Source organism: Cebus imitator, unplaced genomic scaffold (genome assembly GCF_001604975.1).
Source record: "Cebus imitator isolate Cc_AM_T3 unplaced genomic scaffold, Cebus_imitator-1.0 Scaffold50, whole genome shotgun sequence".
Lineage (NCBI taxonomy): Eukaryota > Metazoa > Chordata > Mammalia > Primates > Cebidae > Cebus > Cebus imitator.
The window spans coordinates 2,632,740-2,657,341 of NW_016107365.1; the positions used below are offsets into that span (position 1 = coordinate 2,632,740).

A 24,602-nucleotide genomic window follows, 5' to 3' on the forward strand; every position below is an offset into this window, starting at 1 on the left:
GTCGATTTGTCTTTTGGAAGTTGTGTATGCTTTGTGAAGTTCTCACGCTGTGTCTTTCTGCTTCATTAAGTTGTTCATGTTCTTCTCTAAGTTGGTTACTCTAGTTACAATTTCCTGTAACCTTTGTTCAAGGTTCCTAGTTTCTTTGCGCTGGGTTAGAACATGTTCTTTTAGGTCAGATTGTTATTACCCATCTTCTGAAGCCTGCTTCTGTCACTTCATCAGACTCATTCTCTATCCAGCTTTGTTCCCTTGCTGGTGAGAAGCTGTGATCCCTTGAAGGAGGAGAGGCGTTCTGGTTTTTGGTGTTTTCATCCTTTTGCACTGGTTTCTTCCCATCTTTGTGGATTTATCTACCTGTAGTCTTTGTAATTGGTAACTTTCGGATGGGGTCTCTGAGTGGACGTCCTTTTTGTTGGCATTGAAGCTATTTGTTTCTGTTACTCAGTTTTCCTTCTAAGAGGCTCCTCTGCTGTAGGACTGCTGGAGGTCCACTCTAGACCTGTTTGCCTGGGAATCACCCATGTTGGCTGCAGAACAGTAAGGGTTGCTGCCAGTTTCTTCTTCTGTTTTCTTCATTCCAGAACGGTAACTGCCAGATGTCAGCTAGAGCTCTCCTTTCTGAGGTGCCTCTTTGGATTTCTGGGGGTCAGGGATCCCCTTGAGGAGACGGTCTGTCCCTTATTAGAGCTCAGGTGCTGTACTGGGAGCTCTGTTGTTCCATTCAGAGCTGCCAGGCAGGTATGTTTAAGTCTGCTATAGCAGAAGTCATAACCGCCTCTTTTCCCAGGTGCTCTGTTCTGGGAAGGTGGGGCTTTATTTATAAGTTCCTTATGTTCTGCTGCCTTTTTTCAGATATGCCCTGCCCAGCAATGAGGTAGTCTAGTCACAGTCTGCCAGCAGAGGTTTTGCTGAGCTGCCACAGCCTCTGTCTCCCCAGATGCTGTGTAACTTCTTTGTGGTTTTGTTTACAGAGGTACAGTTAGAACTGCCTCGGTAATGGCGGTCTGCCTCAGTAATGGTGGACTGCCTCAGTAGTGGTGGGCTGCCTCAGTAGTGGCGGGCTGCCTTGGTGGTGGTGGACGCCCTTCCCCTCACATAGCTGGACCATCTCAGGTCTGGCTGTGAAACTTGAGAGTATTTCAGATTGCTTGGTCTTTGTGGGGATAGGACTCACCAAGCCAGGTCACCTGGCTCCCTGCTTTCAGCCCCCTCTTTTTCCGTTGAATGGGCGGCTCTGTCTCCCAGGTGTTCCAGGTGCCAGTTAAAGCGGCTGCCCAGATTTGTGTGAATTTTTGTGCAGAAACCCGTGTTGCCAGCTGTGCTGGAAACTCGTGGCATTTTTCAGCCCGGGAATCTGCTGGTCTGTGGGTGGTAAAAACTGCAGGAGAAGCAGCAGTATCTGAACCGGAGTGCTAGAGTGGATATAAAAGCCCCCATGGCCTCTGTTGGGTAGGGAGGGGAGTTCTCCAGGGATTGCACTTCCCAGGTGAGGCAGCGCTGTACCCTGCTTCAGCTGGCCCTTCTTGGGCTACACCCACTCTGTAAACAATCTCATTGAGATGCACAGATTACCTCGTTTGTAAATGCGTCCATAACTCACCCTTTGCATTGCTCTCACTAGGAACTGCACTCCAGAGTTGTTCCTATTTGGCCATCTTGGATCTCCCCGACATTGTCTTTCAAAGAACAGAGTGTTTAATATTAAGAAAATTCAGCGTATCCATTATTTATTTCATGGATCTTGCCTTTGGAATACCTTTAGATATTAGAATGCTTTTAGATATTGTATCTAAAAAGTCACCACCATAGCCAAGGTCTGGTGTATTGGAATTCCTTTAGGTATTGAAGTGCATTTCGGTATTGTTCTAAAAAGTTGTTACCATACCCAGTGTCATCGTCTAGTGGTTTTGTAGTTTTATGTTTTACATTTAGGTCTGTAATACATTTTGAGTTAGTTTTTTTGAAGGGTGTAAGGTCTGTATTTGGATTCATTCTTTTTTTCCTATGGACACCCTGTTGTTCCAGTATCATTTATTGAATACTATCTTTGTTCCAACTGTATTGCATTTGCTCCTTTATCAAAGATCAGTTTATTGCATTTGCTCTTTTGTCAGAAATCAGTTTACTGTATTATATGAGTCTCTCCAGGTTTTTTATTCTGTTTCATTGGTGTGTTTTTTGGCCAGTACCACACTCTTTTGATTTATTGTAGTTTTTTTTTTGTTTGTTTTGTTTTTTTTTGAGACGGAGTTTCGTTCCATCACCAGGCTGGAGTGCAGTGGTGCGATCTCAGCTCACTGCAACTTCCACCTGCAGGGTTCAAGTGATTCTCCTGCCTCAGCTTCCCGAGTAGCTGGGACTACAGGTGTGCGCCACCACACCCAGCTAATTTTTGTATTTTTAGTAGAGATGGGGTTTCAACATGTTGGCCAGAATGATCTCGATCTCTTGACCCTGTGATCTACCCGCCTCAGCCTCCTGAAGTGCTGGGATTAGGTGAACCACTGTGCCTGGCCTTTTTTTTTTTTTAAATTATACTTTAAGTTCCTGGATACGTGTCCATAACATGCAGGTTTGTTACATATGTATACATGTGCCGTGGTGGTTTGTTCAACCCATCATCTACATTAGGTACTTCTCCTAATGCTATCCCTCCCCTAGCTTTATTTTTTTATATGTCTTTATTTTGTTGAGACAGGGTCTCGTTCTGTTGCCAGGCTGGAGTGCAGTGCAGCTTCCACCTCCTGGGCTCAATCTGTCCTTCTGCCTCAGCCTACTGAATAGTTGTAGTTGGGACTGTAGGCATGTGCCACCACTGTGCCCAGTGTCTTTCAAAGTGACAATACCATTTTTTTTTTTTTTTTGGTAGAGACAAGGTTTTACCACATTGCCCAGGCTGGTCTGAAACTTCTGTGCTCAAATGATCTGCCCATTTCTGCATCCCAAAGTGCTGGGATTACAAGCGTGAACCACTGTGCCCTGCCTGATTTATTGTAGCTTTATAATAAGTCTTGAAGTTGGGTAGTATCAGTCCTCCAATTTTGTTCTTCTCCTTCAGTATTTTGTTGGCTACTTTAGATCTTTTGCTGTTTTCAGTTTTTTGCTATTACCGAGTAATGTTGCCTTGAATAGCTTTTTTACATATGTCCTGGTATGCGTATACATACATTTATATTGGGTATTTGCTCTGGAGTGGGTTTGTGAGGCCATAAGGTGTATGTATGTTCAACTCAAGTGACTGATATCAAATAATTTTGCAAGGCAGTTGTATCAGTTTATGCCACCTACCATCCTTGTTTGAGCGTTCCAGTCACATTATGTTCTTATCAGCTCTTGGTATTGTCAGTCTTTTAATTTTAGCTGTTTTGATAGTAGTAGTATCTATCTCATTGTGACCTTAATTTGCATTTCTCTGATGAGTGATGGGATGATATGTTTTTCTTTTTCTCTCCTCACAACCTCTCGTTTATGTGAATTATATTGAAATTTGCATGTTAAATCAACTTTCCATTCTCGGTCTAAACACAATTTGGTGGAGATGTGTTACCCATTTTATATGTTAGTGGATCAATTTGCTGCTATTTTATGTACAATTTTTACATCTATATTTGTGAGTGAGATTGGCCTGCACATTTTCTTTCTCTAAATGTCCTTGTTAGGTTTTGGTACTAAAGTTTGTTGGCTTTGTAAAATGAATTGGGGAGTATACCCTATTTTTGTATTTTCTGGAAAAATTTCTGGAAGATTATTGTTTTTTCCTTATGTGCGTAATAGAATTTTCTGGTAAACCCATCTGGGCTTGAAATTGTCTTTGTAGGAAGGTTTTAATTTACATATTTAATTTCTTTAATCATTACAGGACCATTCTGACGTTTTAGTTTTGTGAGTTTGAAAAGTTATGTTTTTCTATGATTGTCTTCATTTCATCCAAACTTTAAAGTTTGTTTGCAAAAATCTATCATTATTATTGTTAATATTTTTGAGACAGGGTCTCACTCTGTCATCCAAGGTGCAGCCTTGACCTCCTGGTCTCAAGTGATCCTCCTACCTCAGCCTCCCGGGTAACTGGGACTATTGGCATGCGGCACCATGCCCAGCTAATTTTTGTATTTTTTTTTTTTTTTTTGTAGAGATGGGGTTTCACCAGGTTGCCCAGGCTGGTCTCAGACACCTGAGCTCAAGCGATCCTCCTGCTTTGGCCTCCCAAAAAATTGGGATTACAGGCATCAGCCACTGCACCTGGCCTGATTTGTATATGTTTCACTTGACTGATAGGCCTTTTGAGTCCCTTAATTAATCTATAGCCACCCACCTCCTGACCTTTTGTTGTTGAGGACACTGGATTATTTGTTCTAATAGGGTCGCATATCCTGGAATATGGTAATTGTGAATCCATAGTTTATTTAACATCTTCCTTTATCCCTGAATTTCCTAAAAATTATTATTTAAATCTAGCAGCATGATCAAATTCTATTCAATACTTTTTTTTTGGACTGAGTCTTGCTCTGTCACCCAGGCTGGAGTGCAGTGGCATGATCTTAGCTCACTGCAACTTGTGCCTCCTGGGTTCAAGCAGCCTCCCCCAGTAGTTGGGATTACAGGTGCATGCTACTTTTTGCATTTTTGGTAGAGGCAGAGTTTTACCATATTGGCCAGGCTGATCTCGAACTCTTGACCTCAGGAGATCCACTCACCTCCGCCTCCCAAAGTGTCAGGATTACAGGCATGAGCCACTGCACCCGCCTTTATTCAGTATTTTGGAAAGAATACTTCTTAGGTGGTGGTGTGTACTTCTACCAGAGGCATAGATTACCCAAGTATAGCTGTTTTGTGATGTTAGTGGCTGTTGGTGATAATCACCTAGATCTGTTATTTTATTAAGGATTTACTTTCATTTATGTTTTTGCTGGGTATGGAATTACTAGTTGGTAGATTTTTTTTAAATTAATTTTTTTGAAGATTGTTCCATTATCTACAGTTGAGAGGTTGGCTATCAGCTTAGTTATTGGTTCTTTGAAGATAACATTTGGGAGTGGGAAGAGTTTGGCTGCTTTTAAGATTTTCTTCCTTTCACTCTTTCTCTTAATTTTCAGCAGTTTTTACTGTAATGTGACTAGGACCAGATATAATTGTTTTTAAACAATTTATCCTCTTAAGATTTGTTGGGCTGCTTGGATCTGTGCTTTGATATCTTTCGTCAGTTTTGGAAAATTCCCCAGTATTTCTTCAAATATTTTCTCTAACCCATTCTTTCTCATTACTCATGTTGGACTTTTCTTGTTTTGTCTATTACATCTCTTCTCTGTTTTTCATTTTTTGTCTTTCTGATCTTTAATGTTGGATAAATTATTCTCACCTGTATTCTAGTTAACTAAATCTCTTTATTTTTTAAATTTTACTTTTTTTCATCTCTCTTTTATCATATGAATCTCAATATGGTACATCAGATCTGCTGCTGAACCCCATCCAAGGAGATATTAATTTTGGTTGTTGTATTTTCTAGATCTGCAGTTTGCATTTTTTTCTCCAAATTTGGTGTTCATTCCTCTACTTCTTAAATGACTTCCAGTTTTCTACTGAAATTCCTCTTTTGGAGTCTCTACTTAAAGGGCATGGGATTTTTCTATGTTTTCTACTTTTTGTGGACCTGAACTCTCTAAGTTTTGGCTCCCTTACCCTGTGAGGCTGAGAAAAGCTCTGTTTCAATTTTCATCTGATCAGCTGCCTCTTCTGGATACCCTCAAGGAAGAGGCTGCCCCCAATACCTGACTGACTTGGCTGGATGCCCTTTTCTTAGATCTTGCTCTTAACTGCCCTTTTAGTTCTCTGATGCTTTTCAGTTACCTCGCCCCCACCCTCAGCTTACCACATTTTCTAAATTTTCCTTAATGAGAAGTTTTTGTGTCAGTAATCTTATTCACCATAAGTATCCCTCATCTGAAATGCTTGGGACCAGAAGTCTTTTAGAATTAGGATTTTTTTTTCAGATTTTGGAGTATTTGTGTATGCATAATAAGATATCCTGGGGATGAGACCCAAGTCTAAACTTGAAATTTGTTTATGTCTTATACGTACCATATACACATAGCCTGAAGGTAATTTTATACAATATTTTAAATATTTATACAATATTTTAACTTTTTCTGCATGAAACAAAGTTTGGCTGAATTTTGACTATGACCTGTCAAGAGGTCAGTGTGGAATTTTCTGCTTTTGGCATTATGTTGGTCCTCAAAAAAAATAAAGGTTTTGGAGCATTTCTGAAATTTTGTTTAGGGATGTTTGTTTGTTTCTTTATTTGAGATGGAGTTTCGCTCTTGTTGCCCAGGCTGGAGTACGGTGGCATTACCTTGGCTTATTGCAACCTCCACTTCCCCGATTCAAGTGATTCTTCCACCTCAGCCTTCCAGGTAGCTGGGATTACAGGTGTCCACCACCATGCCTAGCTAATTTTTGTATTTTTAGTAGAGACAAGGTTTCACCATGTTGGCCAGGCAGGTCTCAAACTCCTGACCTCAGGTGATCTGCCTGCCTTGGCCTCCCAAAGTACTGGTATTACAGGCATGAGCCACTGTGCCCAGCCAATTAGGGATGTTTGATCTGTACTGGAAATTGAACCTTTTTACCTTGTTGTTAAACTTACCCATTGATACACTAATAAATACTAACTTTTTTTGATGAACAAAGTATTATTGTTGTAATAATAGTATTTTAAAACTGCAGAAGAGCTTAAAGGAGCAGGAAAGAGTCACAGTACTATCAGTGAGAGGCAGTTACTATTAATATTTCCTTTTTGTTAGAGAGCTGGTTTTTGTGCAGATTTGGTTGGGGAAGAGTTTGGAGATTAGTTTAGATATTCTGAGTTTGAGGTGGTTCAAATATCTTAGTTATGCTTAGGGCAGTTAGACATTAAACAAATGGGTTAGTACAAGAACAGTGTGAAGCTCTGGATTTAGACATTAGAAGCAGAAAGTTAGTTGGACCAATTAAAGTAAATGGTAGGACAATGGTGGTTGTAGACCGTTCCCCTATTAAGGGTAGCACACATTGAGAAGAGCCAGGGGAAAGGTAAAATTATAAGTCTTGCAGTGTTAAGAAGACTATACAAAATGTATAGTTTGCATTTATAGATTACATGTCTATAGGATAATTTGTGTCTTTTAGAATTCTATAATGGCTGTGGTTTTTTATGGAGTAAAATCTTACATGCTAAACAGTAGTTATATAAAACACAGTTTTCTAGTGTGAAATATTTGCTAGTATTTTAGATCTAATCACAAGATAAATTAAACCATGAATGAAGTTCAGGATTTCAGACTTGATGGTGATTCATATTTAGCTTTGTGCAAATGACTATCATCAATCTCTTGTTCTATTAAATGTGCATCACAGTGTTGAAGAGTAATAAAACTAAGTACACCAAGGAAGTATTAAATATAAATGACACACTTATCACAGTGAATCAGCTCACAGAGAAAGAGAGAATACAAGAAATAGCACTCTTGTATTTCCTATTCAAAGCATCGGTACTAAAGATAAAAAGAGTTGTGACTTCATTAAAATTATTTTTGTGGCTGAGCATGGTGGCTCATGCCTATAATCTCAGCACGTTGGGAGGCCAAGGTGGGAGGATTGCTTGAGCCCTGGAGTTCCAGACCAGCCTGGGCAACATAGCGAGGCCCCATTTCTACAAAAAAATACAAAAATTAATTGGGTGGTGGGGTATGCCTGTAATCGCAGCTACTCAGGAGGTGGAGGTGGGAGGATTGCTTAACCCCAGGAGGTGAAGGCTGCAGTGAGCTATGATCATGCCAACCTGGGTAACAGAGTGAGACTCTGTCTCGAAAAAAATGTGTGTGATATAAATAACTTTAGTTTTATACCAGAAAGGACATTTAAAGATAGGCCACAAATTAATGAGTACATATATCTACTTATTTTTAACATGTAATTTTTGAGATATCTTTTTGTTTTTGCATTTTTAATTGCCTTTTGATAACTTTGCTCTGTTTTTGGTCACTAAATAAGAGGTATTATGATGTGGATATTTGATTTAACAGAGCTACCATAGAGGAGGCATACTCCAGGTCAATGACAAAACTAGCAAAATCTGCAAGCAATTATTCCCAACTTGGGTGAGTTAATTTCTTTCTCTTTTTCAGCGTTCATTTAGACAAAGTCCTTGAGGATACTAGGTTCGTATTGAGGACATAGTTCAAAAGCACAGTCAAATATATACTTACTTTAAAAGTATTTGTGAAGATTAATATATCCTTCACTTTATAGAAAATATAATTAACTTGTTGAATCAATTAATGCAGTCAAAAGTAAATTAAATTTATTTTTTTTCTTTTTTAAACTACTTAGTCATTCAGTAATGTTTGAGATTATAAATGTTATGCACATCAAAGTATTTATTCTAGTTGTAAGTTCATTTAAATTCTGTTGTAGTTTAACAGTGATCTTCAGATAAACTTTATTGAAATGATTAAGATGCATTAAAAATATCTCCTGTGATTTTATAGACTGTCATTAAATCTTCCTTTTAAAAATTTGTATTAAAATGTGTCCTTGAAAAAATGAAAATAATGAAAAGAATACATTTGAAATGAGATGTGGTCATTGCTATAACAATGATGGAAAGAATAATTTTTTAACCTGAACCATAACAACCCTGGAAGAAATACATAATCATCTAGAAATTGGGGAGGAGTTGTATTTTAGCTAAAATGTTGAACAAATTATTCTAACATTTAAAAAATCATATGGTATTCAGTAAAATATTCCTCTGTATCTGGAATTCTCATGAATCTGTGAATCCCCTGAAATTTTACACAAAATTTTGTGTGGGTATTAATTCATATTTCCAGTGAAGAGGATCTTTACCAGTTTTCAGATTCACAAATGATTCTGTGATTTAAAGAAAAATGATTAGGAGTGACTACTGTATTAAGTATTCTGTAATGTAGTTGAATGAGTTTAAACAAAAGGCTTCCTATTTTGTGGCCTAGGTAAAGAGGAGTTGAAATCTCAGGTCATCTCAGGGTAGTGGCACTGTCTGTTACGTATGTGCTGAAACCCAAAAGTCCAAAGGCAAGAGGACCTCCTGCATCCCCTGTACAGTGTGACTGGGAAGGCCAGGGAAATACCACCTTTTTTACCTAGAGGAAAGTGGAGACTGGTAGTTGATAACTAGTTTTGTTCCCTCTATATTGTCTTCCAGTTTCTTCATTCCTCACCTTCCTCTCCTGCAACTTTGTTCTTCATTCTTTTTCTGTCACCCTTCTTACTTTTTGGACATTTCCAGAGGCTCCTGGAAATGTCCTTTTATTACTAGAGACTTCATGTTGATAAGCCTCTTCTAAAACTAATTTATTATTTATTTACCACAGTAGATGGACCAGAAAATAACTAGAAGAAAGGCTAGCTTTTACCAATTGACCATGGTTTTATTATGGAAAATTCTACCCTATTCTTAGTTACTAGGTAGTAGATAGAAGGAACATGGATTAACTTCAGGTATGTTAAATAAACAACAACAAAGCTATTGACAGCATTCCTATGTGTACTTTTCATAAATAATACTATATTATTTTTTATATTAGTGTCATCTCTCAAGACTGTAAAGATTTTAAATATTAATATTTTTGCTTATTGTCCCATATTTTAGTAAGAAATTTTTGTCTTTTAGTTTTCAGCTGCATTTAAACATATTTAGATTTGTCACTTATCTTTCTTAGTGCTTATTAGTGTACATAGTAATGTGTATTACTTGACCAGAAAAAAGTTGTGAATATCAAACTTTAAAATATTGAATGATATTTGAAATTGTTTTAAGAAACTCATGTTTAAAGCCATCTTGGCTAGGTGTGGTGGCTCACACCTGTAATCCCAGCACTTTGGGAGGCCAAGGCAGGTGGATCACCTGTGTTCAGAAGTTCGAGACCAGCCTGGGCAACATGGCAAAACCCCATCTCTACTAAAAATGCAAAAATTAGTTGGACATGATGGTGGGCACCTGTAATCCCAGCTACTCAGGAGGCTGAGGCAGGAGAATCACTTGAATCCGGGAGGTGGAGGTTACAGTGAGCTGACATCAGGCCATTGCACTCCAGCCTAGAAAACAAGAGCAAAACTTCGTCTAAAAAAAAAAAAAAAAAAGCAATCTTATGGTGAATCCCTTGCAGTGTAAAGAATGCTTTGGTAAAGTAAGGGACATGCCCATCTTATCTGCTTTGTGAAGTCTAAACTATCATATATCAGATTTACATGAAGTGAGAGATGTGTATTTCCATGAATAATTTTAAAGTATTTTTTTCTCTTGACATTTTCTATCTAATACTTGCCAGATCTAGTACTGATTAGATTTTAAAGTATGAGATGAGATCTAATCAAAACAGTCTTCTTTTGGCCAGGTAAGGTGGCTTACGCCTATAGTCCCAGCACTTTGGAAGGCTGAGATAGGCGGATCACTTGAGGTCAGGAGTTGGAGACCAGCCCGGCCAACATGGTGGAACCCTGTCTCTACTAAAAATACAAAAATTAGCCGGGTGTGGTGGCACGCACCTGTAATCCCAGCTACTCGGTAGGCTGAGGCAGAGAATACCTTGAACCCAAGAGGTGGAAGTTGCGCTGAGCCAGGATCACACCACTGCACTCCAGCCTGGGTGACAGAGTTGAGACTCCATTTCAAAAAAAAAGTCCTCTTTTAAGGATTTTAATTATCTTTTAACTTAAAAAGATTTTTAATATGTAGAGATGGGGGTCTTAGTATGTTGCCCCGGCTGGTCTTGAACTCCTGGCCTCAAGCAATCATCCTACTTTGGCCTCCCAAAGTGCTAGGATTACAAGCATGAACCATTATGCCCAGCCTGAACTTCATTAATGCATAAAATGATTGTTGCCACTTAATTTTCCTACTGGGTAAGAGATGCAATAATTGGCATAGAGTATATATTGGAATAAATGTTTTCTTGGCCCTCTTGCCTTAGTGATCATTGCAGCTGTTTTGTATTCTATCAAAAGTTTTATCATAGAGACCACTTTAAAGCCAGTACCTGAGCAAAGCATAGGATAAAATTATCTTTAAATCATTGTCCACTGACCAAATAGTTTAAAATAACCATTGGCATTGTAAGTACTATTCAAGATATGAGAATATAGTAATTCTTGGATGTATTTGAGCCTGCTGAACATTTTTATTTATTTATTTATTTTGTGAGACGGAGTTTCACTCTTGTTATCCAGGCTGGAGTGCAATAGCACGATCTTGCTTCACTGCAACCTCCACCTCCTGGGTTCAAGCAATTCTCCTGCCTCAGCCTCCTGAGTAGCTGGGACTGCAGGCGTGCACCACCATGCGCAGCTAATTTTTGTATTTTTAGTAGAGACAGGGTTTCACCATGTTAACCAGGATGGTCTCGATCTCTTGATCGTGTGATCCACCTGGCTTGGCCTCCCAAAGTGCTGGGATTATAGGCGTGAGCCACTGCGCCCGGCCTTTAATTCTTAATATTGAGAAAAAAATGATAGGAAAGTATATCACACATCCCATACTCTTTAGTAGAAAGGTGACTCTATTAGTGTATTATTGGAGTACACAAATAGAATACAATTAAAATACTCAAAGGTTTCAGATAACTGTCCTATAATAATTCTTATGTATTATTAATGATGAAGACACTTTAAAAAATTATGTGTAAAAATTTGACTTTTGCATGTCTTTTAAATTTACAGTTTATTTTTAATAAAGCATTTTAAATGGAATAATTGTTGCTAACAGTTAATTTTTCAACAATAGACAGTGATAGAGTTCTGATACAAGTCTAAATACTAAATCAACTCAGAAATTAATATAAGAGGGGTAAGACTTGTGATAGTGTAATTAACCCATTTCTAGATTCCTGAGGTCCAAAAATATTTTAAATAACTAACCAATGATTAAAAAAATTCAAGGTCAGTCTGTCAATCATTTTATTCATTATTTTAGTTTCATCTTTTGCCTAAATAAAGTTGCCATATACATCATTATTGTTTCTGTTGGTTCCTTGTTAGAACCTTAATTTTTTTTTTTACTTTTAATAAGTTATTCCCATGTCTTTTATTTTCTTAGAACGTTTGCACCAGTGTGGGATGTATTCAAAACATCTACAGAGAAATTAGCAAATTGTCACTTGGATCTTGTTAGAAAATTACAAGAATTAATAAAGGAAGTTCAGAAGTATGGAGAAGATCAAGTAAAATCTCATAAAAAGGTATCAGTTTTTTTCTTGTTAAAGAATTGATTGGTCAGATATTGAATACAGTTTAGTCATTTTGATGAATCGTTTCATACTAAACAGACTAAAGAAGAAGTTGCAGGAACTCTGGAAGCTGTCCAAACCATTCAGAGCATAACTCAGGCCCTCCAGAAATCCAAGGAAAATTACAATGCCAAGTGTGTAGAACAGGAGCGTTTGAAAAAGGAAGGAGCTACACAAAGAGAAATAGAAAAGGTAATAAAAATAACATCTCTGTGGTTTCAAAGTACTTTGACATACAAAATTGCATTTAATATTTAAACTCAGAATTATCTCATTTTATTAATTTATTTATTGTTTGTAGAAAGTGATTTATTTAGAGAGAGAGAGAGAAACAGGAGAAGGAGAGAGAAATAAACAGCTAACCCTCACACTGAGTGAGAGAATCTAGAAAGCTGGAATCCAGGAGAGGAAAGCAGCTTTCACACTGAGTGGAAGGGAATAGAGAGAGATGGAGTTTAGGAGGGGAAGACAGGCTTCCACAAAGGGAGTGTTCATGGAATGGGACTCCAGAGGTGAAATCCAGGATAGAGAAAAGCAGCTTCCAGAGCCCAAGAGTGTTTGTGGAAGGGGATCCAAACATGGAGTCCCCCAGATTATCTCATTTTAAAGATGAAGACACTGTGCCTTACAGTCCTAGTGATTTACCTAATTAAAACCCAGGAGATTTGTAATATATGTTGTCTGTGGTAAATAGGTTAGCAAGCACATAAAAAACAATGACTTATTTATTTATTTTTTTGAGATGGAGTTTCACTCTTGTTGCCCAAGCTGGAGTGTGGTGGCGTGGTCTCAGCTACTGCAGCCTTTGCCTCCCAGGTTCAAGTGATTCTCCTTCCTCAGCCTCCCAAGTAGCTGAGATTACAGGTGCATGCCACCACAACTGGCTAATTTTGTATTTTTAGTAGAGATGGGATTTTGCCATGTTGGTCAGACTGGTCTCGAACCCCTGATCTCAGGTGATCTGCCCGCCTCGGCCTCCCAGAATGCTGAGATTACAGGCGTGAGCCACTGCACCCAACCAAAAAACAATGATTTTTAAATATCAGTGACACATTTTCAAGATATTTTGTAGTAACATAATTGATGAGATAATTACTTGGTGTAAGATTTTAACAGTGAGGTAAAATTGTTTTGAAACAAGATTTTGGTATATTTAGAAAAATAAAGGTACTTTCACATAAGCTTTAAATGTGTGTTGTGATTTATTGCTGACTTTGAGAACATTTGTGTAGCATTGTGGTAAACCACAATGCTTTTCTTTTCTTCCACTTATGTTTTAATGGAAAGTAGTTTTTTTTTCTCCTTTCAAAATAGTTTAACCATTGACTTATTTGATGTGGTATATCTCACTTAAGAATGAGCCATAGGGAGCGATAATTTTGAAGGCTTTGTAAAATGTTTGAAATACCCAGTAAAAGAATACTAATTGTATCAATAGTATGATTATGACTATAAAAGGATTGTGTACTTACATACTTTTACATGTTTAAATGCACAGATACTTTATTTTTGATGAAGCATATTAAGTGGGGTACTAGTTTTACTTTGAAATTTGATAGAGTTAATTTTTAACAATAGATGGTGAAGGAAACTCTTCTGATACAAGTCCAAATAACCATATCAACTCAGAAATTATATAATTACATGAGAGGGGCTGTTGCAAGACTAGTGATAGTGGAATTAATTGATTTCTAGATACCTGAGGTCCAAAATATTTTAAATAACTATTTGATGAAATATGATATATAACTATACATGGGCAAAAACTGAAAGAGAATGTGGAAAAATAAAACTAGGTGATAGAATTTGGAGCAATAAGGCACATGATCTTAGAACCTCCTGGGCGCTATGTCACAAATGAAAAAAAGAATTTGGAGCAATATATTGTGTTTGTATGATAAATAAAAATTGGGTTTGTATAATAAATAAAAATTGGGAGCGGGGGAAAATGAGACACAGTAAGTACATGATTTGAAAACACCCTCTGCTTCAGACAGTAATTATGAATAAAATATAAAAAGGGAAAACAAAATAACAGGATCCAAAAAGAATAATATTTTATCTCTGTGGACCTGAATAGAACAGAAATACAAAATGCACATAGAGATTGATTATGGAAGGTATTGAACTCAAAAATCCTAAAGTAGGCAGTGGAATTTGGCTCTTATGTGGCGAAAAGGACTAAATGCTCCCCTCTTGGGATGAGGCACAAAGAGCCTGTCTTATTGCCTAAAACTGTAAATAGGGAGAAAAGAAGGCTCTTGAGTTGCTGACAAGAACCAAAGCCTTATTGGAAATTGGGGAGTTAGGGACACAGATACAGAGACACAATCCTGACTTGGAATCAAGCGAAGGAACTGTTTCATGACTATTTTGGCCATATCTATAATATTCTTGCAGGGAAGTAATTAAAAATTACGTTCATAAGACTGAAATGAAATAGGGCCTCTCCAGGGGTGGCAGGAGATAACCTTAAAACTGCTTGGGTTTGGGTGAGCATAAAGTATAAAGCATAACACAATCCTAGGAGGTACCATTTACGTTTTATTCTATGAATGTTCAGCAGTACTGTTGAAAGGAGAGAGAGAAGAGAGAAGAGGACAAAATTAAAAAAAGAAAACAACTCCCATTCTGAATGAGCAAACAACCAAAATTGTGGAGCACATCTAAGAAATCTAATACTATAACAACCAATAAATTCAATGCTTGGAATAAGAATTCACTCCAGATGAAATTTAAATTTATAAAAAATGAACAAAAATGATGTGTGTTGATAGGATGTTCAAATAAATAAACTTAACGTTAAAGAAGATTAAGAAATTAAAGAAACATAATGAAACAAGATCTACTAGATAGGAAAAACAGCTAATTGAAAAACTTGGAAATGAAAAATACGGTTATTGAAAATTTTGAAAAGCAATAGAGAAAAGAAACTTTAGACTTGATATAGTCAAAGTGAGTTTGGAAGATTATGGAGGGACCTTACCCAGAACATAGTAGGAGAAGCTTCAGAAGGAAAAATATGGAGGACATGGAAGGACAAGAAATACTTGAATAGTTAACAGCTCAGAATGTTTCAGATTGAAAAAATTTAAGAGCCCTCATATTGAAAGTACATTGTAGGTATTAAGCAGGTTAAGTAAATTCAAACCTAGACACTAGAGAAAAAGAATATTAAAAGCTAGGAGGCATTTTTTTTCCTCATATGAAATTAGAATGCATTTTCAGTTGATGGTATTGTATAGTAATTTTTTGGTAAGGTAGCATTTACGGTGTAGTTTAATTGCCTGTGCAAACTTCGTTGCATGATTGGACAGCTACAATGCTTTGATATTTGAGTTAACAGACCATTTAAAGACCATTTGAGGAAGTAATGGCTTTGATTATTATATGAAAATCTTTTACTGATACCATTTGTTAAGATCAAGTGCTTGGAAGAAAATCTGAAGATAGTAATGGAGCACTTTAAAGAAATGCACTGTCAACTGACAAAAACAAGCAATGGGGAAGGGATTCCCTATTCATTAAATGGTTCTGGGATAACTGGCTAGCCATATGCAGAAAATTGAAACTGGACCCCTTTCTTACACCAAATATAAAAATCATCTCAAGATGGATTAAAGACTTAAATGTAAAACCCAGAAGTATAAAAACTCTGGAAGACAACCTAGGCATTACCATTCTGGACACAGGAATGGGCAAAGATTTCATGACAAAGACACCAAAAGCAATTGCAACAAAAACAGAAATTGACAAATGAGATCTAATTAAACTTAAGGGCTTCTGCACAGCAAAAGAAACTATCAAAAGAGTGAACAAATAACCTGTAGAATGGGAGAAAATATTTGCAAACTATGCATCTGACAAAGGTCTAATATTCAGCATCTGTTAGGAACTTAAATTTTCAAGAAAAAACCTCATTAAAAAGTGGACAAAGGACATGAACAGACACTTCTCAAAAGAAGACATACATACAGCCAACAAGCATATGAAGAAAAGCTCAATATCACTGATAATCAGAGAAATGCAAATCAGAACCACAGTGATACACCATCTCACAGTAGTCAGAATGACTATTATTAAAAAGTCAAATAACAGATACTGGCAAGGTTGTGGAGAAAAGGAAGTGCTTATACACTGTTTTTGGGAGTTAAATTAATTCAACCATCGTGGAAAGCAGTGTGTGGCGATTCTTCAAAGAGCTAAAAACGGAACCACCGTTCACCCCAGCAATCCCATTACTGGATATCTCCCCAAAGCAATATAAATCATTGTACCATAAAGACACATGCCTGTGAATATTAATTACAGCACTATTTGCAGTACCTAAATTAAATGCCCATCAGTGACAGATTGGATAAAGAAAATGTGGTACTTATTCACTGTGGAATACTATGCAGCCATAAAGAATGAGATTATGTCTTTTGTGGGTACATGGATGGAGCCAGATCCCATTATTCTTAGCAGGAACAGAAAACCAAATACTGCATGTTCTTATTTATAAGTGAGAGTTAAACATTGAGAACACATGAACACAAAGAGGAGAATGATGGACACTGAGACTGACTGAAGGGAAGAGGCTGGGAAGAGGGAGAAGATCAGAAAAGATGCCTATTAGTTACTGTGCTTGTTAGCTGGACGATGAATAAGTTGTGCACCACACCTCCGTGCACACAGTTTACCTGTATAACAAACCTGCACATGTTCCCCTGAACCTAAAATAAAAGTTAAGAGAAGAAATGCTTTGTCAGTAAACTGAAAATAATTTGAAAGAAATAATTATAATACATGTAAATGTATTAGACTCCTGTTGTGGTTTGTTTTCTGTTGCTTGTGACAATACCTGAAAGTGGATAATGTTTTTTTTTTTTTTTTTTTTAGACAGAGTCTTACTCTGTCACCCAGGCTAGGGTGCAATAGCAGGATCTCAGTTCACTGCAACTTCTGCCTCCCGAGTTCAAGCAATTCTGATGACTCAGCCTCCCAAGTAGCTGGGATTATAGTCGTGTGCTACAACACCTGCCTAATTTTTATATTTTTAGTAGAGATGGGGTTTCACCATGTTGGCCAGGATGGTCTTGAACTCCTGACCTCAAGCGATTTGCCCACCTTGGCCTCCCAAAGTGCTAGGATTACAGGTGTGAGCCACTGTGCCTGGCCTGAAACTGGGTAATTTATAAAGAAAGGAATTTATTTTTTACAGTTATGGAGGATGAGATGTTCCAAGTTCAGGGGCCCCATCTAGTGAAGGTCTTCTTGCATGTGGGGGGGCTGCAGAATTCTGAGAAGGTGCGGGACCTCATATGGTGAGGGGACTGAGCCTGTTTAGGTCTCTCTTCCACTCCTTATAAAGCTATCAGTCCTATTCCCGTGATAACCCATTGATTCATGAACTCAGTAATCCACTAATTAATCTATGAGGGCAGAGCCCTCATGACCAAATCATCTATTAAAGGGCCCCACCTCTCAGTACTGCCACATTGGGGATTAAGTTTCAATATCAGTTTCATACGGGACAAACAAACCGTAGCAGTGCCTCTAATCATAGATCAATTGTCAAATTGAAAAAACCTGTTATGTATTTCATGTAATGGGACTCAATACAGCAATTTAAATAAGTACTCTAGCAAAGAAAAGGGGAAAGAATAGATTGAGTCTTGAAACTAGCTGATGGATTTGTGGAGTCTTAATTGCGTTATATAAACGTTAAAAGAGAGTGACGTGTATTAACATGAATAAATGTAAAAAACATAATATTGAGCAAGAAAAGTTTCAAAAGAGTGTGCAGAATTTGATGCTTTTCACATAACCTATAATTCTCTGTTTAAAAAAATGCTACTGACTCTGCTTTCCCCCTTCACCTCCCTGCCTTTTCCTTAGCCCCTTCTCCCGCTGCCCCCTCCCCCAACTAGCTTCCCTTCCCTCCTGGTCTTGGAGGACCGCATCCTAGCCCAACCTGCCTCTTCCCTCAACCTCCCAAAAGCTATCAGTGCCACTCCCAGCCCATGTGGGCCCCTATGGGCTGCCCACGAATGTCCCCCAGCTCCCCATTCTGCTGGGCCTTCCCCTCACCCAGGGTGGCTTTCTGAGCCGCCCATTGCATGCTCCTCTTTGCAGCCTCTCCTGCCACTCAGGGCCTCTGTTCCCCAGCCCAGCGACGGGGAGCTGGTGGGGAGCTGGCGGCACTTGGCTGCTGGGGATGGAGAGTGAGTGGCAGGGTGGTGCTGGGATCATCAAGATGATGCGGTCGCAATGTCTGCTGGGACTGCGCATGTTCATGGCCTTCTCTGCCAAGCTCTGGAGATTCACTTACCTTTTGTGGAGGTAGATCCGCATGGTAATTCAGTACCAAACTGTTAGATATGATACCGTCCCCTTATCTCCTGTGTCCCAGAATCAGCTAGTTGAAGAGGAAGATTCTGGTGCTGGATCTGGATGAGACATTTATTGACTCCCACCATGATGGGGTCCTGAGGCCCACAGTCTTGCCTGGAATGCCTCCTGACTTCATCCTCAAGGTGGTAATAGACAAATGCCCTGTCTGATTTTTTGTACATAAGAGGCCCCATGTGGATTTTTATAATTAGGTATTTTTTGAATTTTCTATCTTTATGGGTCTCTGTAGCGATCAGGATGAAGTATTAGGAACAAGCAAAGAAGGGGCTTCCAGTAGGGTTACATCATTTTGATATGTTGTGTCATTAAAAATCACTCTGAAGGCGAGGCTCGGTGGCTCACGCCTGTAATCCCAGCACTTTGGGAGGCTTAGGCAGGTGGATCATTTGAGATCAAGAGTTTGAGACCAGCTTGGCCAACATCGTGAATGAGACCCTGTCTCTACTAAAACTATAAAAATTAGCCAGGCGTAGTGGTATGCACCTGTAATTACAGCTACTCGGGAGACTGAGGCAGGAGCAGCGCTTGAATCCAGGAGGCTGAGGTTGCAGTGAGCCAAGATTGTGCCATTGCACTCCAGCCTGGGCCGTGGAGTCAGACTCCATCTCAAAAAAAAAGAAGAAAGTCACTCTGAAGACTGTAGGTTGTTTGCCATTCTACACACTGAAAATACAAGTATTGGAAGAGCAAACTGAAATTTCTTTGCATAAAAAAATCCAAAAGGAAATACGGATTAAACATGCCATATAATTGTTTTTAAAATAAATTCTAACAAACTTGGTTATCCAGGTTTCTTGGGAAGGTACACGGTAAACTCTATCCAGGTCATTTAACTGTTATGTATTTGAACAGGGCAGGATGTTAGAGGATTCCAGCACAATAACTGGTATAAAATAATGTAAACTGTGTAGAACTGGGAAAAGAGTGAAAAAAATTTGTAGGAGCAAACTAGAAAATTGTTACAGGTTTTAGTCACTTTCTGTAGGGATAGACAGCTCAGTACAACTCAGTAACTCAGATATATCTTTATATGTAAACAGCAAAATATGATGATGTGTTTTCTTGATGACATTTCTTATTAGAAACTATAATAAAAGCAGGCACTGTTTATTTTTAAATTTAACTCTATGCCAGAAACTGTTCGAAGCATTTTATATAACTACATTTCATCACTACCATAACTTTAAAGAAAAGGTGATATTGTTCCCATTTTAGGAATGAGAGAACTGTGTAAATTTCTAAGACAAGGTCAGATGGGTAGTACAGTGCTGAGATTTCACTTTCCTTGGTTGCAGTTACCCCCTGTACAGTAGGATATTTAGAGAGAGAGTGATCATATTATATATAATGTTATTACAGTATATTGTTTTAATTGCTCTATTTTATTATTAGTTGTTGTTAATCTCTTACTGTGCCTAATTTATAAATGGAACTTTATCATAATTATGTATGTATAGGAAAAAAAGATATAGAATATAGAGTCTGTGCCATCCACGGCTTCAGACATCCACTGGGATCTTGGAATGTATTCCACACAGATAAAGGGGCACTAGTGTAAATGGTAGAGCCAGAATTAGAATCAAATTTCTTCTGGCCCCAAAATCAGTTTTGTTTACGTTGCATGATAAAGTGGCATGCTATATTCTTTAAGAAGGCAGGGAAGTACATGACATATATACTTAATATAGTATAAACAGTTACATTTTAGAGAGAGTACAAAGTTGCTTGTTTAGGGAGTACGACTATATGTACCTCTTGCCAAACCCAAACCCCAGGGTAAACCCAGTTTTCTGTTTGTAGTTTTTGTTCTTAGATTCCTGATCATGGCTGAAGATACTTACGTATCGGTACTGAAGATAATTACATATTGGTACTGATTGACTTTAAACAAATTCAGTATTTTACAGCTTTCCTTGGCCCTCAGTGGCACTTAGCAATGCTTGTACTCATCTAGTCGTGACCTGTTGCATTCTCCACAATTATGGTTTGAAACTTTTTTGTTCTCCTTAAGCTCCCAACCCTACCCTGCTGTTCCTCACTCATACCAGACCATCTCTTACCTCGTTAAGAAAATGGAGATTTTTATATCTTGAAATCCTACAACTGGTCTTTCTTTGATCTCCTTTAAACTCTTATTTCGTCCAGCCACATCCCTCCATCTTCCTGTATCCAAGTTGATCAGTCCTTTGAGAATAGTCAAGCTTCTTGATAGCCGTGTATCTGCTTCAGCCTACAAACTACGCATACCAAATGCCTATCTTCTTATAATTTATCTTGACTTCTGTGGCTGTGTTACTTTCTTCCAGTTTCTGTTTATGTATAGGTTGTACAGTACTGCTTAATTTTTTTTATTAAATAAGTAACTTTTATCTAACCAGTACTATAATATTGCGGTAACAGTTTTGTTTTGTTTTTTTAAGTAGAAGTCTTGAAAAAATAGGCAAAGATTAAAAACAAGTTTCTGTATTTGCTGGAGCATAACGGGAGCTGAGAAACATCAAGGGAACCAGTCTTCACAACTTTTGAGATAGGTTTATAGTCTAATCAGACATTGAATGAAATATATGTATTTCATTATATATTGTGAAATACATAATATATGTGAGGGAGGAGGATTCACAGGTGTGAAAAGGAGTGTCAAGCACATTCTGGTGGTATTGTCACATTTTTGCACATTGTCTGGAAATTTATTTCCAACAGTATGTTAACATATCTTAGTAACACTGTAGCATTATAATATAAGTATGCAGTCTTAGTCTGGGATTTAAAATGAGAGTGTTTTAACTTTTCAAAGCACATTCCATCAAACAGAAAAGAGAATCAGTGTTTAATTCCTGACTTCTTGGCTGACTGTAGCAATAACAAAAAGACTAAAGAGGGCCTCACAGCACGTATTAAAGTTAGTTATATGTCATATTGAACTCTTAAAATGTATTTTAATTTACTATTCATATTAACTTAGGAAAGAAAAAAAGTCAATGCACAGTTAAAAATATTTTTGTTTTATTACAGGCAGCTGTTAAATCTAAGAAAGCTACAGATACCTATAAACTCTATGTGGAAAAATATGCATTAGCAAAAGCTGATTTTGAACAGAAAATGACAGAAACAGCTCAGGTTGGTATTTTAAGGCTTCAGATTGAAAACGGCATTTATGTGTGTGTATTCTGATTAAGTATAATTTTTCTTTCATGTAATATTTTAGTGTTAGAAATTTTTAAATGCACACAATCTCAATATTTTAATGATGCTATTTTAAAAATATATGTCTTGTTTTGGAGTTTGAGAACCAAGATGCAATAATTATAATGTCATAAGGAATTATACAGATAGATTAGAAGAGCCTGTTTAAAGATAATTGGGGAAAATGAGGGGATTGGTACATGATGAAGACAGTACTTAAGAAGCATTAATAAGAAAACTGGAAGTGACTTAGTACTGAGGTTACGGCAGTCAATAAAACAATCCAAAAAACCCCTGGTGTCTTATATTTTAGTGAGGGAAGACAAAAATGTCTGCCTTCCATTAGCTTGGGATAAATTATATTTGATGTAGTGTTCTCAGAACCTTAATTAAAGGCCTCGTTTAAGGTGGCTGCCTTTTAGGAATCATGCCTAACGCTTCTACTCTCCACCACCCCTGCTTCTTGTCCTCTTCCTTGTTTTATTTTCCTGCTTAGCACCTATTGTGATCTTACATACCAAGAATTTTATTCCTGTATCAGTTAGGTCAGAGTAAGTATGCTGAGATGACACAAGGCCCCAGAAATCTCTGTGGCTTACAATATCAAGGGTTTATTTCTTTCTCTTGCTACATGTTCATTCTGGGTTGGCTGCAGCTGTTTTACATCGTCTTCACTGTAGTCCTGAGGCTGATGGATGAACCCCTTTTTGGAATGTTCATAGTTATGTCTGAGGGGCCAGAAACATGGTGAAGTTCTTTTACCTATATTTTTTGTCTGTTTTTTCCCCACTAAAATGTAAGTTTATGAGAGCAGGGATGGATTTGTTTTGTTTACTGCTATATCCTCAGCATTAAAAATTCCCAGCATTTAAAAGTTCTCAGCTCATGGTAGGCACTCAGTAAATATGAAAGACTTTGTGAATCTAAATTTTTGGACTCTAGGTCTTCATTATGTCTTGCCATTTGAAGTAGTGAACAACTCCTATCTTAGAAAGCAAAGTATTCCATACTTGTGTGCATGTCTGTGCATAGCCATCTTTACCTACAATGGCATAGACTCTGCTAGATGCTGTGTATACGGTACATCTGTAAATATGACAAATGTCTCTGTGCTTGAGATGACATTTACAGTATAGAGGAGAGAGTAGACATTAAATACATGCTTATAGTTATAAATTATTGCAAAGGAAAACAGTAGGCTTTCATGAGATAGAATAATTGGAATGACTTAATTTGGATTAGGCAGTTAGGAAAGGCCTTTTAAGAGAAGTGACATTTAAAACTGGGACTTGAAGAATTAGCAAGAAATTAATGGGGCAAGAGTGGTATAGGCTTTGGGGATAATGAGTATGAAGGGCCAGAGGTGTAAAAGAGCTGTTACATTCTGGAAAGTAAAAAATGCTTACTAAACCTGCCTAAGGGAAAGTGGTAGTGAGAAATGAGGTTGGAGAGATAGGCAAGGACCAGACTGTATTAGGTTGGTGCAAAAGTAATTGCAGTTTTTGCCATTACTTTAATGGCAAAAGAATTCAGGTTTTCTTCTAAGAGCAGCTAGAAGCCACTTAAAGGTTTTAGGCAGAGATGTGACATGATCTGATGCATATTAAAGGATAGTTCTAGCTGTTTTGTGAAGACTTGATTAGAGTATGGCTAAAGGAGAATCAAGAGTCCAGTTTGGAAGGTAGCGTAATAGTCAGGTGAGAAGCATTCTGAACAATACTGTATATTGTTTTTTAAAAAATAAGAGAATAAAAGGAATTCCAAAACACTCCTTGTTCCAAAAGTTTTGGATAAGGATTATGAGACCATATAAAATAAGGTGTTTTCAGTATACAAAGCCATGATGACATCACTTTTAATTAGAGTTGGGAGGTAGGGAAGATTTCGGCCCTCAGGGCCAAGCTCTGAGAGACTCATTATTGAGATTTTCGTAGAGGAAGCCAAAGAAGAAAACTGGAAGTATAATGTCATGGTAGCTGGGAAAAGAAGCTTTAAGAAGGAAGAGTTTAGGGAGTTGTCTTAAATAAGGCTTCAAGTTAGTGAGATAGAAAGTTTGAATTTCTGTAGTGACTGAGGTCATTGCAGACTTCAGCAAGTGCCGTTTTGTCTTAAATCATTAGCAGCACACATTTATAAAGCAATTATTGTTGATTTGTTAATTTCACATTAAATGATTAGTCTCTATCAGCTAAGTATTTGCCGTTTTGTTAATTTTCTAAATTGGAACAAATAGAATTTGCTGTAGTCAGAGGTTTTTTGTTGTTGTTGTTGTTGTTTGTTTTGAGACAGAGTCTCGCTCTATCACCAGGCTGGAGTACAGTAGTGCGATTGTACCTCACTGCAACTTCCTTTTTCTGGCTTCAAGCAATTGTCCTGCCTCAGCCTCCTGAGTAGCTGGAACTACAGGCATGCACCACAATGCTTGGCTAATTTTTTTGTATTTTTAGTAGAGAAGGGGTTTCACCGTGTTGTCCATGATGGTCCTGATCTCTTGACCTCATGATCTGCTTACCTTGGCCTCCCAAAGTGCTGGGATTACAGTGGTTCACAGGCGTGAACCACTGTGCCTGGCCAATCAGAGTTGTTGTTTTTTTTGTTTTTTGTTTTTAATTGTACTTTAGGTTCTGGGGTACATAGAGTTTTTTGTTTGTTGATGCTACTTTATAAAAAAGAATGTTCAGCACATCTTTCTATTTCCTTTTCATGTTCTGCTTCCCC

At 37.7% G+C, this 24,602-nt stretch overlaps 1 protein-coding gene across 6 annotated transcripts in view; it reads left to right on the plus strand.

Annotated features, from left to right (window-relative positions):
• Positions 1 to 24,602, plus strand: part of FCHO2 (FCH and mu domain containing endocytic adaptor 2) — a 131,912-nt gene that overhangs the window by 23,726 nt on the left and 83,584 nt on the right. For all 6 annotated transcript variants that reach the window (XM_017527623.2, XM_037738164.1, XM_017527618.2 and 3 more), the window contains exons 3-6: positions 8,064 to 8,138; positions 12,116 to 12,257; positions 12,345 to 12,497; positions 21,714 to 21,818. In XM_017527623.2, the coding sequence (XP_017383112.1) occupies positions 8,064 to 8,138; positions 12,116 to 12,257; positions 12,345 to 12,497; positions 21,714 to 21,818 (475 nt within the window). The remainder of the gene's footprint in view (positions 1 to 8,063; positions 8,139 to 12,115; positions 12,258 to 12,344; positions 12,498 to 21,713; positions 21,819 to 24,602) is intronic.